The sequence below is a fragment of the Carassius gibelio genome, chromosome A21 (genome assembly GCF_023724105.1).
Source record: "Carassius gibelio isolate Cgi1373 ecotype wild population from Czech Republic chromosome A21, carGib1.2-hapl.c, whole genome shotgun sequence".
Lineage (NCBI taxonomy): Eukaryota > Metazoa > Chordata > Actinopteri > Cypriniformes > Cyprinidae > Carassius > Carassius gibelio.
Window position 1 is genome coordinate 4,187,386 of NC_068391.1, and position 12,163 is coordinate 4,199,548.

The following is a 12,163-nucleotide window of genomic DNA, read 5'->3' on the forward strand; positions in this document are numbered from 1 at the left end:
TTCAGGGACCTCCTGGACCTGCTGGACCTGAAGGAAGACAGGGGGAGAAGGGTGCTAAGGTAATATGCAGACGCTCACACAATCATGCACTGGAGCACTATTACCATTACAGCAACGGTTTCAATGGTTATGTGTGTGTCTGAATCAGGGGGAATCTGGTCTCCTGGGTCCACCTGGTAAGACAGGTCCAGTTGGTCCTCAGGGAAGCCCTGGAAAACCTGGGTCTGAGGGTCTGAGAGGGATGCCTGGACCAGTGGTGAGTGATACTGGACCAGCCTGACAGCCATACACAGCTCATTAGGTCCTAATGTCAGAGTTTAAATGTATCTGGTGAATCTCACAAAGCCTTGTCAATAATATACCTGGGTCATAGTTCACTACAAAATCAAATCAAATTCAGAATCTCTCTCTATACAAAATGTGTGTGTATAGTGTATATACATATACATGCAATTAATGAAATCAAACCTGTACATTTGATATTTAAAAAGTTAAAATAACAAAAACAAAACCAATTTTTCGCAATGCAATGCAATGCAATGCAAAAAACAAACAAACAAACAAACAAACAAGCAAACAAACAAAATGTGTAGTATATGATTAAAACCTAATTTAAAAAATACAATAAAATAGCATTGATATTTATGTTCCAAAATATGTCTTTATGGTGGCAAAAATGTTATAAAAAAAAAAAAAAAAAAAAAATGTATATATATATATATATATATATATATAATACACACACACACACACACACCTTACAATTTTTTTATAAGTTTGTTAGTTATTTTTATTCATGCTGCTTTAAAAACAATGGCCCCTGCCTCTACAAATAATGTCACAGTGGGAAAACCTTTGTGTATTTCATTCATAATAATATAAAAATATATATTTTTTTAATTTGCTTGAAATGGAGTTAAAAAATCCCTCTTTCAACCACAAGAATATAGCACCAGATCTCATATACAGTTCTGTCTAAGGCAGTGATTTTGTGTTAATACATGGATCTGTTTGGTCCTGATGTAGGGAGAACAAGGACTGCCCGGTGCCACTGGACCCGATGGACCTCCTGGACCGATGGTACCGACATCACATTCCTCTGAGAATGAGTTCATTATAATCTTAAATGACAATCTACAGTCCTCGCTCTTCTTACCTTTCTCTCTTTCAGGGTCCTCCTGGACTGCCTGGACTGAAGGGAGAAACTGGGATTAAAGGTGAAAAGGTGAGAGAAACAAATCCATCTTTGATAATCTTTATTCATTGGTAGGTGACTCACTAGTGTTTGGAGCACAGTTGTGGTAATGTCCAGTACATTAACTGAACTACTGATTATGAAGGAGTATGTTCAGTACTGATGAGTTTAGTAATCAAGCGGCTCGTTTCAGGGTCATCCCGGTCTCATTGGACTCATCGGACCTCCAGGAGAACAGGGAGAGAAGGGAGACAGAGGGCTGCCGGGTCCACAGGGAACTGCAGGACTTAAAGGAGACACTGTATGGAACATGTTCTCACACATACAGCAATAAAACCAGTATAAACTAGCTAAATTTCATGTATTCAATAAGTATTTCTCTACAGGGTATTTCAGGACCCGCTGGACCTATCGGACCCATTGGACCTCCTGGTCTCCCGGTATATTTTCTGATGTTTTAAAAAAAAAAATGCTTTATTATTTATTATTTTTTGGTGCACCAAAGATTTTTTTCTTTATTGCCTGTATAAGGTTCTTGAGTTCTTTGGATACTTTAAATCAGTATTTTGGTTTCTATAATATGGTTTTCTAAAAAATAAAAAAAAAGAGAGAGAAAACTTTAAAACGTTTCTCCATCTTTTTGCTTCTAATTATAGAGATTATATATCAATATAATTTATTATTGTGATTCACATGTATGTTTCACTTCTGTTCAGGGTCCTCCTGGTCCTAAAGGTGCTAAAGGATCATCTGTAAGTTAGTCATGTTCTTATCTAAAATCATTCTTGTTAATTTAATAAGTATTTTAATTATCAGATTAATTTATCATCTTTAAGTAGCTCTGATTTGCCTAAACTTTCTTGTGGTTCTGTGTGTGTAGGGTCAGACTGGGCCAAAGGGAGAAGCTGGACAGCCGGGAGCTCCTGGACCTCCAGTACGTAACTGCACTAAACCAAACTATGAAACAAAGCAAAACTAAACACACAAATGAGTTGTTCCTCTGTGAGATGAGCGCATATTAAACAGATGAGTCTGCAGTAGATGTTACGTAAGTATAGTCGAGGTGTAAAGCGAATCTGTTAAGCTTCCTCGGAGAGATCCAGTGCATATTACTTCCTTGAGAAAACCTGATATTTCACATCTACAGACTGTTTTCACACAACGAGTGACTCACTTCAGGACATAGATAGAAATGCCAGTGTTCAGTTAAAGGGTTAGTTCACCCAAAAATGAAAATGATGTCATTAATGACTCACCCTTGTGTCGTTCCAAACACTTAAGACCTCCGTTCATCTTACGAACACAGTTTAAGATATTTTAGATTTAGTCCGAGAGCTCTCAGTCCCTCCATTGAAGCTGTGTGTACGGTATACTGTCCATGTCCAGAAAGGTAAGAAAAACATCATTAAAGTAGTCCATGTGACATCAAATGGGTCAGTTACAATATTTTGAAGCAAAGAAAATGCATTTGGGTCCAAAAATAGCAAAAACTACAACTTTATTCAGCATCGTCTTCTCTTCCGGGTCTGTTGTGAGCACGTTCATAAAGCATTAATGACATCATTTTAATATTCGGGTGAACTACCCCTTTAATGTCAGTGTAAAGCTCTAATGGTTTAGATGGATAATCTTAGATACGGTTATTACAGTAGTTATTATTATTGGGGATTTTTATTTATAGAGTCAGACATAAAATAGGGAACGATTAGAAGCGTTGAGAATGTAGTGCCCTAACAACCACCCACACCACCCCAGCAACCACAAGTAAAAATCATAGTATTTGTCTGAATTTTGTATGGCCAAGCAATACTAAAAACTTCCAACAATTTAGTGACTCCCTTGCAAACCCCAGAAACACCCTAGCAACACTCTAAATCTCTTGCCTTAGCAACTGCTTATCAACACCATATTAATAATCCTAGTGGGCTACACTCACATTTTACAGTTATTAGGTAACAGCCTAGAAACCTCTTTTGCAACACCTTAGAAACCACTCAAGAACAACCACCCAAAGATTTGTATGGTAAATCAATTTTTTTTGTATGAGCAAGCAGCACTAGCCTGTGCTCTAAATAGCTCATGTTATGTGATTATTGACGATGTCTTCTCGTCTAGGGTCCACCTGGTGATGTCATCCACCCTCTGCCTATGCATTCCAGCCCCAAACGGGCAAAGAGGAACATTGATGCCAGCCAGATGATGGATGACGCTGCAGACGCCAACTACAAAGACTATGAGGACGGCATGGAGGAGATCTTCGGCTCTCTGAACTCTCTCAAACTGGAGATTGAACAGATGAAAAACCCACTGGGCACACAGAGTAACCCCGCGCGCACCTGCAAAGACCTGCAGCTGTGCCACCCAGACTTCCCAGATGGTGTGTATCACTCACACACACACACACACACGCACACACACACACACACGCACACACACACACACACTTCCAAGCATGTTAATGACTGTTTTAAACAAAGCATAAAAACAAAGTAAAAACAAAGAGATAACATAAGGTACCCATGATGCAAATTAAAAATAAACAGAAAATGTGAAGCCTAGCAACCATCCACAACACCTATTAAATAATAACTAAACTACATCCTAGCAACCATTCAGACATTTTGGTGACACATTTTGCACATCCACGATGACCACTAGAAGCATCCTAGAAGCTGTTGAGAACACAATTTAGAAACTGCCTAACAATACCCAAGTAACATTCCCAGACAGCAAGCAGTTTCGGCCCAGGTCTGGCCCACATGGATTTCATGCGGGCCAGATGTGGGCCGGATCTGGGCCAACACTATGTTGCTGTCTGGGTTGAGGTGGCGAGTTTTGCAGTTTACAGTAGTAATGGCCTGCTAACCGCTTTGCAACACTCTAAGCAACTACCCAAAACATTCTCGCAGCACCCAAAGAGATGATGCTTATAAAAAAAATATAGCAATGCAGATATAGCATAAAATTAAACCCATAAAAAATATATATATTTCATTAAAATTAATTAAAAAGCTTGCAAAACGTCAAAAAAAGAAATTCTGGTAAATTTCTGGAAACTTTCCAGAAGTTAAAAAATTCCTGTGAAGTTTCCCAAAATTCTGTAATGGTTTCCAAAAATGTACCATATTTATTCTGACTCTTTGCAACCCTGTTAAAATATGTCATAATGCATAATTCAAAATTATTATCTTCTTTTGTTGGCGCTAATTGCATGTATTGTGTACGGAGCCCCGCACATGAAATGCAAGAGAAAAAAAATAGTGGGCACGATTTATTAATTTTAAGTAAATCATGTGCTCGATATAATAATTTGTGCCCTCTCTTTAGGTAAACCATGCACACAAAATAATAATTAGTTGCACTTCCTATCCACATATGCATTCTCATAAAAATATTGTTGCTATGTTATGTTATGTTATGGACAGAGTCACTTTAATAGGGTTTAGTTTTGAATTCTGCCGGTTCACAAAGCTTACTGAGGATGAATAAAGCACCAGCACCTATTAGGACATAATGATTAAAACATGTGCACGATTTATCAAGAACGACGGCACTAATCATTACATAGAGTGCACGATTTACCTAAAATGAGGGAACAAATTACTAAATTGTGTGCACGATTCTTTCATTTTTGTCTTATATGTCATGTGCATGTCAAGTGCCAACTCACAAAATTAAAACCACCTGATTTTCAGCCTTGTATTAAATGAATCCTGTGTGAAAATATCAACATAGTACATAAAGCTTATGATGTTTCTCTGTTTTCAGGTGAATACTGGATTGATCCGAACCAGGGCTGCTCCAGAGACTCTTTCAAAGTGTACTGTAACTTCACAGCAGGTGGAGAGAGCTGCATCTTCCCTGATAAAAAGAGCGAAGGGGTAAGAAATGTAGGAAAATACTTTGGGATAGCTTCCCTTCCCACAAGTCCAGATCTAGGGTAAAACAGTTTTGATCTCCGAAACACAAAGCACATCACATATCAACATTAAGACAAACACACACTAGATTCAACACAGTTAGGAGTCCTAGGATTCCTGAAAAACCTACAGAGAGAAATGTTTCAGCTTAACATGCAGAGAGGAATAGCGGTACAATGTTCAATATGTCACATAGTCAAATAATATAATGATGGTTCTTTAATGATGTTTGTGTATCAGATTTGATGTATTTGCCTTAATGAGTCTCGGAAGCATCACTGATGGAGAATCACTCAGTGGGGTGTGAAGGTGACCCTCAGCACTAACTTCAGTTCTTCTACAGGTTCACTCTTCATACCGACAGATGCAGACAGCAACAAACATCTTCCCCAGGCTTATTCTCACCTTACACATAGATTTACCAGGGCCAGCTTTAAAATCAAACCAACCCTTCCATTCAAATGGACCGCTTCACACCAGATGAAAAACATTCCCTTAAAAATGGTTTATAAGTGACCTTTTTGGGTAACACTTTAGAATAAGGTTCCATTAGTTAATGTATTCATTAACATGAACAAACAATGAACAATACATTACTGTATTTATTAATCTTTGTTAATGTTAATTCATTGTTAGTTCATGCTAATTCGCAGTGCATTAACTTGTTAACAATCACAACTTTTGATTTGAATAGTGCTTTAGTAAATGTTGAAATTAACATGAATTAATTTAAGATGTTTAAGATTAATAAATGCTGTAGATAGATTATTCTTGCTAAGTTCATGTTAACTAAAGTAGTTAACTAAAATTAATGGAACCTTATTCTAAATTGTCTAAATTTATCTTAATGTTTGTAGTTTTCTGAGTGAAATAAATATAAATAAAAAAAGTGTTCATTTCATATTTTTTCAAAACTTTTTGGGTTTTAAGTAAATTTGAGTATTTTTTTTATTATATATTTTTTATTATATTAAAATAGTAGTAGTAGTACTAATACTTTTTCAGATTTTTATTTAACTTTTTTGTATCACAATATTTCACTCAGCAAAAAAATAATTATATACACTTTACACATTAGTTTTAGTATATATATTCTTTTTTTTATATATATATATATATATTTAAATAATATATTATTATTATTATTATATGGATTTTTTTTTAAACTGTTTAGGTGACATTTTTTGTATTCACAAATAAAAATAATTATAATATATATATTTTTTATATGCCAATTTTTTAGTATTTTAAATGAAATTTTTTCATTTGCTCAGCAAAAAATATAATGATTCTTTATTAATAAATATCTAATATAATTATAATTGGACTTTAGTATGAAAGGTCGCTTTAATACAGGGCTGTTGGTTTAATCCTGCAAACTGTCTGCCAGGATCATGTCTTATGTGAAAGCCTCTGCCTTGGGCAGATTGACAACTACACTGCAAAACAGATCAAAATAATTCCCATAGGCTCCCTGTTTCTTCCTGTCTGTCTGTCTGTCTGTCTGTCTGTCTGCAGTATTGACTCTAGCTGAATCTCTCTCTCTCAGGCCAGACTCACCTCTTGGGTGAAGGAGACTCCAGGGTCGTGGTTCAGTGAATACAAACGTGGTAAACTGGTAAGAGTGACTCCTCTTTCTTGTCCTCCTGAAATAGTCTCCTATTTTACAGAGCAAAATGGCTCGTTGGCCCAAAGACAGCCCAGGCACTTGGTATAGTCGCTACAAGAGAGGGTCCATGGTAAGTAGGAATGCATGAGTGAACGGGCTCGGTACTGAGGGTCCACGGATCCGCAGTGTTTCCGGACCATCGGTCTCTTTAAGAGGCCGTGCTTCTGCATGCTTTTCGGATCCCTTCTTGCCGGAGCATGGTCATCATCAGAACAGCAGTAAAAAGTGTGTTTGCTCAGACTTATGAGTAATCTGAGGTCTGTGGGCGGAGGTGTCAGTCAGTCTGTTTCCAAAGCAAAAACCAAAAAAACAAAACAGTGATTGACATAAACCCTAACTCATCCTAGAATTTGTAGATTTGTTCATGTGAAAGGCCTGACTGATGAATCCGACCCATCGTCTGCAAGAAAATCACCTTGAAGTGACTGAGTCTGTTAACACACGATTGTCGTTCTGCTCCAAATAATAGTGAGATGCTCACCTACAGGTGAATGACATTAATGGACAAGCTGCATCAAACAGCTTCCTGATACCTTGTTATAGGACTGCATGAATCCTTGGCAAAGAAGATGATTGTGAGCATTGTGAGGAGCTTAGTAAAAATCTGTGGATACATATGAGGGATTTTTTTTTTCCAGTATTGAAAAGGTAGTTCAGTCTTAAAAACACTATTTAGCACAATGCATGTAAATTATCAAGTAATTATCTTAGGAACATGCTGTGTTCGAATCAACTGTAGGCATTAGGCAAGTGAGTAATGCATTTTCATAAGAAAAAAGTGAAAATGCAGCATTTAATTTACATTTTAATTGGACTAAGTTTCCATATACAGCATAAATCATAAGCATAATCAAAAATAATTTAAAGGTAAAATAATGCGAAACTTAATATGTTGTGCAAATCTATGTTGCATTTAAAATAACACTACTTAACCATAAATATTGTAAAAAAAAAAAAATCAGAGGTAAAAAGTGTAAGCAAACTTGAAAAAGACTACAAGAAGTCCTTATGTCACACTTCACTAAGATTATTTTGATTATATTTAAATTGCTGCCAGCGAAGAACGTTTTCAAATCAGCCTTATTTGGCATCATTAGAAGGTAGACCGAGACGTTCACTAGTGTTTGGAACAGAGCCATTGTGTCCGTGGTGGATCTCAGTCACTGAGCCTCTGGGTTCAGTCTCTCTTGACATTCAGCTGTGATCATGAGGTAATGTGGTCTTGGGCAGGTGTTCATGGTGGGTTGCATGCATGCATGCAAAGTCAATGCGTATGAGTGTGTGAGAGGACCTCCTAATCGTAAGTATATAATGATGCATGTGTGTGTGTGTGTGCATGGAGCATGCGCTCGCTCTCTCAGTCAGTCACTTGTGTGTGTTTGTGGATCAGAGGAGATGGAGTTTTCTTCTAAACATGGGTTGGTATATACAAGGAATGAAAACAAAACATTTGCATATTTCCGTAATGCAAATGTTGCATCACACCAGAAGGGGAGGATTTGCATTTAAACCAGTACAACTCATTTGAATATTTTAGTGATATTTTTCAGTGGAGTCTGTAACAAAATTAGTTTATCTTGCATTTTTGAATGTGTAAATTAATTTAGGTGTTTGATACATGCAGAGCAGAACTGAACTGGGAAAAGAGTTTGTGCTCTTGCCTGTGTTTAGAGACCATATATAAATGTTAATCTGCTTTTAGCAGGAATGCATTAGATTGATCCGAAGTAACAGTAAAAACGTTTGTTACAAAGATTTATATTTTAAATTAATACTGTTTTTTGAACCTAATATTCATTAAAGAATCAGAAAAAAACAACTTTTTTAAACTTTTATAATAATAACAAAATGTTTCTTGGGTACCAAATCAGCATAATTTATTTAGGTTTCTGAATGTTCAAGTGACACTCAAGACTCAAGTTATTTGAAATTGTAATAATATTTCACAGTGTTACTGTTGACCAGATAAATGTAGCCTTGATGACCCTAAACTTTTGAACAAAAGTGTATATACAGTACATCAGGGTTGCCAGATTTTCACAACAAAACCCACCCAATTGCTACTCAAAACTAGCCCAATCGCATTTCAAGAGAGGCTCCCCGTCAATAATCGGGTTCTGTTTTTGGTGGGGTTCCCCTGGTAAAATTCACACTTCAGGGGCTAAATATCATGTTATTGGGGTCGCTTTAACCCACAGACATAAAAACAACCCGCAGAAACTGTTATAAAGTAGACCAATAATTCCAGTAGTCAGAGGCACCAGAGGGGTGTGATGTGTAGTTTTCAGCAGAACCTCTAGGGGGCGTTTGTCCAGCTTTTATCTATAACGCACTGCTGTTTGTCTGCACAGCTCTCATACGCGGATGCAGAGGGCAATCCGATCGGAGTGGTCCAGATGACCTTCCTGCGTTTACTCAGCGCCACGGCTCGGCAGAACCTGACTTACAACTGTTACCAGTCGGTGGTTTGGCACGACCAGGAACTGGACTCTTACGATAAAGCCGTCCGCTTCCTGGGCTCCAATGATGAGGAGATGTCTTACGATAACAACCCGTACATCAGAGCGGCCGTCGACGGATGCGCGGTAAGAGCCAGAAATATTTGCTGAAATTAGTAATAATATGTGGTTCCGAATTCTAAAGTCTTCAGTTCAAACTGAAAACTCTAACAAGTGATGTTCATAATGCTTCGTTTCTATCCTCCCGCAGTTGAAAAAGGGCTATGAAAAGACTATTCTTGAGATCAACACACCAAAAGTGGAGCAGGTACCATTTGTTGACATCATGTTCAACGATTTCGGCGGAGCGGCGCAGAAGTTCGGCTTTGAGGTCGGACCGGCCTGCTTCATCGGCTAAGACTGCTCAGCGAGCACACGCGAACAAAACATATTCATTTTCTCCGAAAACAAAACACAAGAAAGAAATAGGACGACTTATTTGTAAAGTTCTGTGTTTCCAAACAAACCCAACAGATACCAAAGTAAGGATAAAAGAATTTTGAAGAATGGATGTCTAAGCGATGGGTTCTTATAACAGAGCAACCTTTTTAACCTCAGTGTACCCTCTGCATCACATGCAAGTTTTGAAACTGGATGAGGTCATCACTCATGTCTCTCCAAGCCCCACCCACTTTACACTCATCCGACTCTTCATCCCTCTCACAGGCTGTATAGACAGATTAGATCCATCCTTTCATTTCCCGCCTTTTCATGGACTCGTAGCTCTATGCACGTCCGGTTCGGCATTTCTCGTACGAGAAATCTTTTCCGTTGGTTTGTTTACTTGGGTTTTATGTTGTTTTCCCACTTCTAAGCATTGTTTTTTTGTGCAGACTTGTCTTCCATTGCCTGGAATGGTGATTATATATATAAATATATATAAATATTTTTTTTCTATGTTTGTAAGTACTTTCTGTATATTTTTTTCCAGTGAAGTGATTATTATTTTTCTTGGTTCTGGCTTCAAAACATGCATGTGAACCCATTGAGCAATAAGGACAGAGCTGCTGGTTATTGGAAAACACTTATTAAATTAAATAAAATAAAATACAATAACCCCCCAAATAAGAGCCTGAGGAAATTTCCAGTCAATCTGAAGAAGAGAAAAATAAAGGAAATTATAAAAATGAGACAAAAAAGCAACTAAATGTCTTATTCTTTTTGTAATTTAACGAATAAAATGAGAATAAAAGTAAGAAACGGCCGTAATGTGAGCATTAATTTGCTACCTGTCGTGTTGAAGTGGCTTCCACAGGTCTGTGAGATCGCGACCTGTGTGCATGAAGGGAATCTTTGATCTGACGTTCATGAATCGGTGCTTCCCTGTATCAGAAGAGCACACATCACACTGAGGAAACACAATATCGGTAAACTAGGTGCTATTTCCTTCTGTCTGTGGTGCTAAAAATATATACCTTTTTTCCTGTACTTGTTTGTTGTAATTGAAAATGGCTCTGCGGTGATGCCCAAGCGGTTCCACGTCTTCTGTCAAAGTCCTAGCTTTGCTTCACGAGGTGGCGAAGTATTTTTATGCATGCCGTAAAACCATATTCATTTATAGATATCATTCCTCACCACGTTTGGCAATGTCCAGATTATTAGGATTACATGGAGATAATTGATGAACTTTTATGATCTTCCAAAGGCTTTAGCTCACACTTTACATTCCAGTGTATATTTACATGATCTAAAATGGTTAAACAGAGCACAATTGCTGTTAATGCTGTTGTGATTAACGCGGACCATGTAATGTAAAGTGTTACTCTAGTTAACAGAAGCAAGATCTGTTGCGTTGGAAATGAAACGCCTTTTCACGTACTAAAACGGCGCCGGAGAATTAGTCTTGGGACCTTTCCATTAGATCTTTTTACAGGGTTCTGTGAATATTTTAACCAAAACGCTTAGAGGAATGAATAGTTAACTTGACTGTCGATTTCAGCTTTCCTTCCAAAGAGATTTCTCTTGATTTAAGAGACTTGAAGACCAAGAATCAGATCGTCTTGTGTGATTATTCAAGTACGTTGTACATTGACTAGAGCCATCTTTTTATTCATCTATCATCTTTTGCCACTAGACCTTTTCCTGCACTCGTCCACTAGTCCTGCTACTGCAAAATCTCGCTCTAATTTTTTATTAAATATGACTTGAACTGTTTCTTTTGAGAGGATTCAACATGGAATATGCAGTTTTGACACAACTTTATGAGTACGAAACGAATTCAACCGATTCTTCTGTAAATTTCCAAACCAGCAGTAATGCTGCCAATAAAGTTTATTCTGTTTTTTTTTTGTTTTTGTGATGTTTGTTTTTGCGGTCGTGTCAAACTTGTATACGAGGAGATGGAAGAGAGATTGGTTTTGTCAATAAATTCAGGTTTACTGTGTCCACTCACCCTTGTATGTCTTTTGAAGCATTAAAACTTTCCTGTATGCATGAAATTGTTAAGCTTTCTCTTGATGTTTCTTCCCACAGCCACATTTTTTTTTATCAGCCGTATGATACATCCTCTCAGTGCTCCGATGAAAACAGGCCTGTCCTTCATTGTGAAATGGAGAGAGAGCGATGTTTGTTGTAACTCTCTACCAAAGCCCATGTTCTATGTAGTATATTTATTGTATTATTTAAAAAAATAATAAATGTTAATTGATACCAGTAGTGTTCTTGAGATCTGATAAATATCTAAATATATATATGTTATCAGATATACATTTTTCTATCTGATAACTGTTATCACTGTGATATATTACATAGAGATGCAGAAGAGGAGACGCATGGACGTGACATACTCGAGTGAAATGAAATTTTAAATATATCACTGGTTATCTGGAACAAAACCATATGAGATGCATATTAAAACAAACCAAAAAGCGACTTACATTAA

The 12,163-nt window shown here is 37.2% G+C and overlaps 1 protein-coding gene across 2 annotated transcripts in view; it reads left to right on the forward strand.

The window, feature by feature from the left end:
• The window catches only part of LOC127941479 (collagen alpha-1(V) chain), an 86,333-nt gene extending 74,399 nt beyond the window's left edge, over window positions 1–11,934 (forward strand). Inside the window, exons 54-66 of one of the 2 annotated variants that reach the window (XM_052536543.1) lie at window positions 6–59; window positions 149–256; window positions 1,027–1,080; window positions 1,172–1,225; window positions 1,389–1,496; window positions 1,582–1,635; window positions 1,912–1,947; window positions 2,076–2,129; window positions 3,311–3,572; window positions 4,964–5,076; window positions 6,665–6,733; window positions 9,136–9,369; window positions 9,494–11,934. In XM_052536543.1, the coding sequence (XP_052392503.1) occupies window positions 6–59; window positions 149–256; window positions 1,027–1,080; window positions 1,172–1,225; window positions 1,389–1,496; window positions 1,582–1,635; window positions 1,912–1,947; window positions 2,076–2,129; window positions 3,311–3,572; window positions 4,964–5,076; window positions 6,665–6,733; window positions 9,136–9,369; window positions 9,494–9,640 (1,347 nt within the window). In that variant the 3' untranslated portion in view covers window positions 9,641–11,934. Of the gene's footprint in view, window positions 1–5; window positions 60–148; window positions 257–1,026; window positions 1,081–1,171; window positions 1,226–1,388; window positions 1,497–1,581; window positions 1,636–1,911; window positions 1,948–2,075; window positions 2,130–3,310; window positions 3,573–4,963; window positions 5,077–6,664; window positions 6,734–6,785; window positions 6,855–9,135; window positions 9,370–9,493 lie in introns of both variants that reach the window. The other variant, XM_052536544.1, reaches the window with a different exon arrangement.
• Window positions 11,935–12,163: the final 229 nt, after the last annotated feature.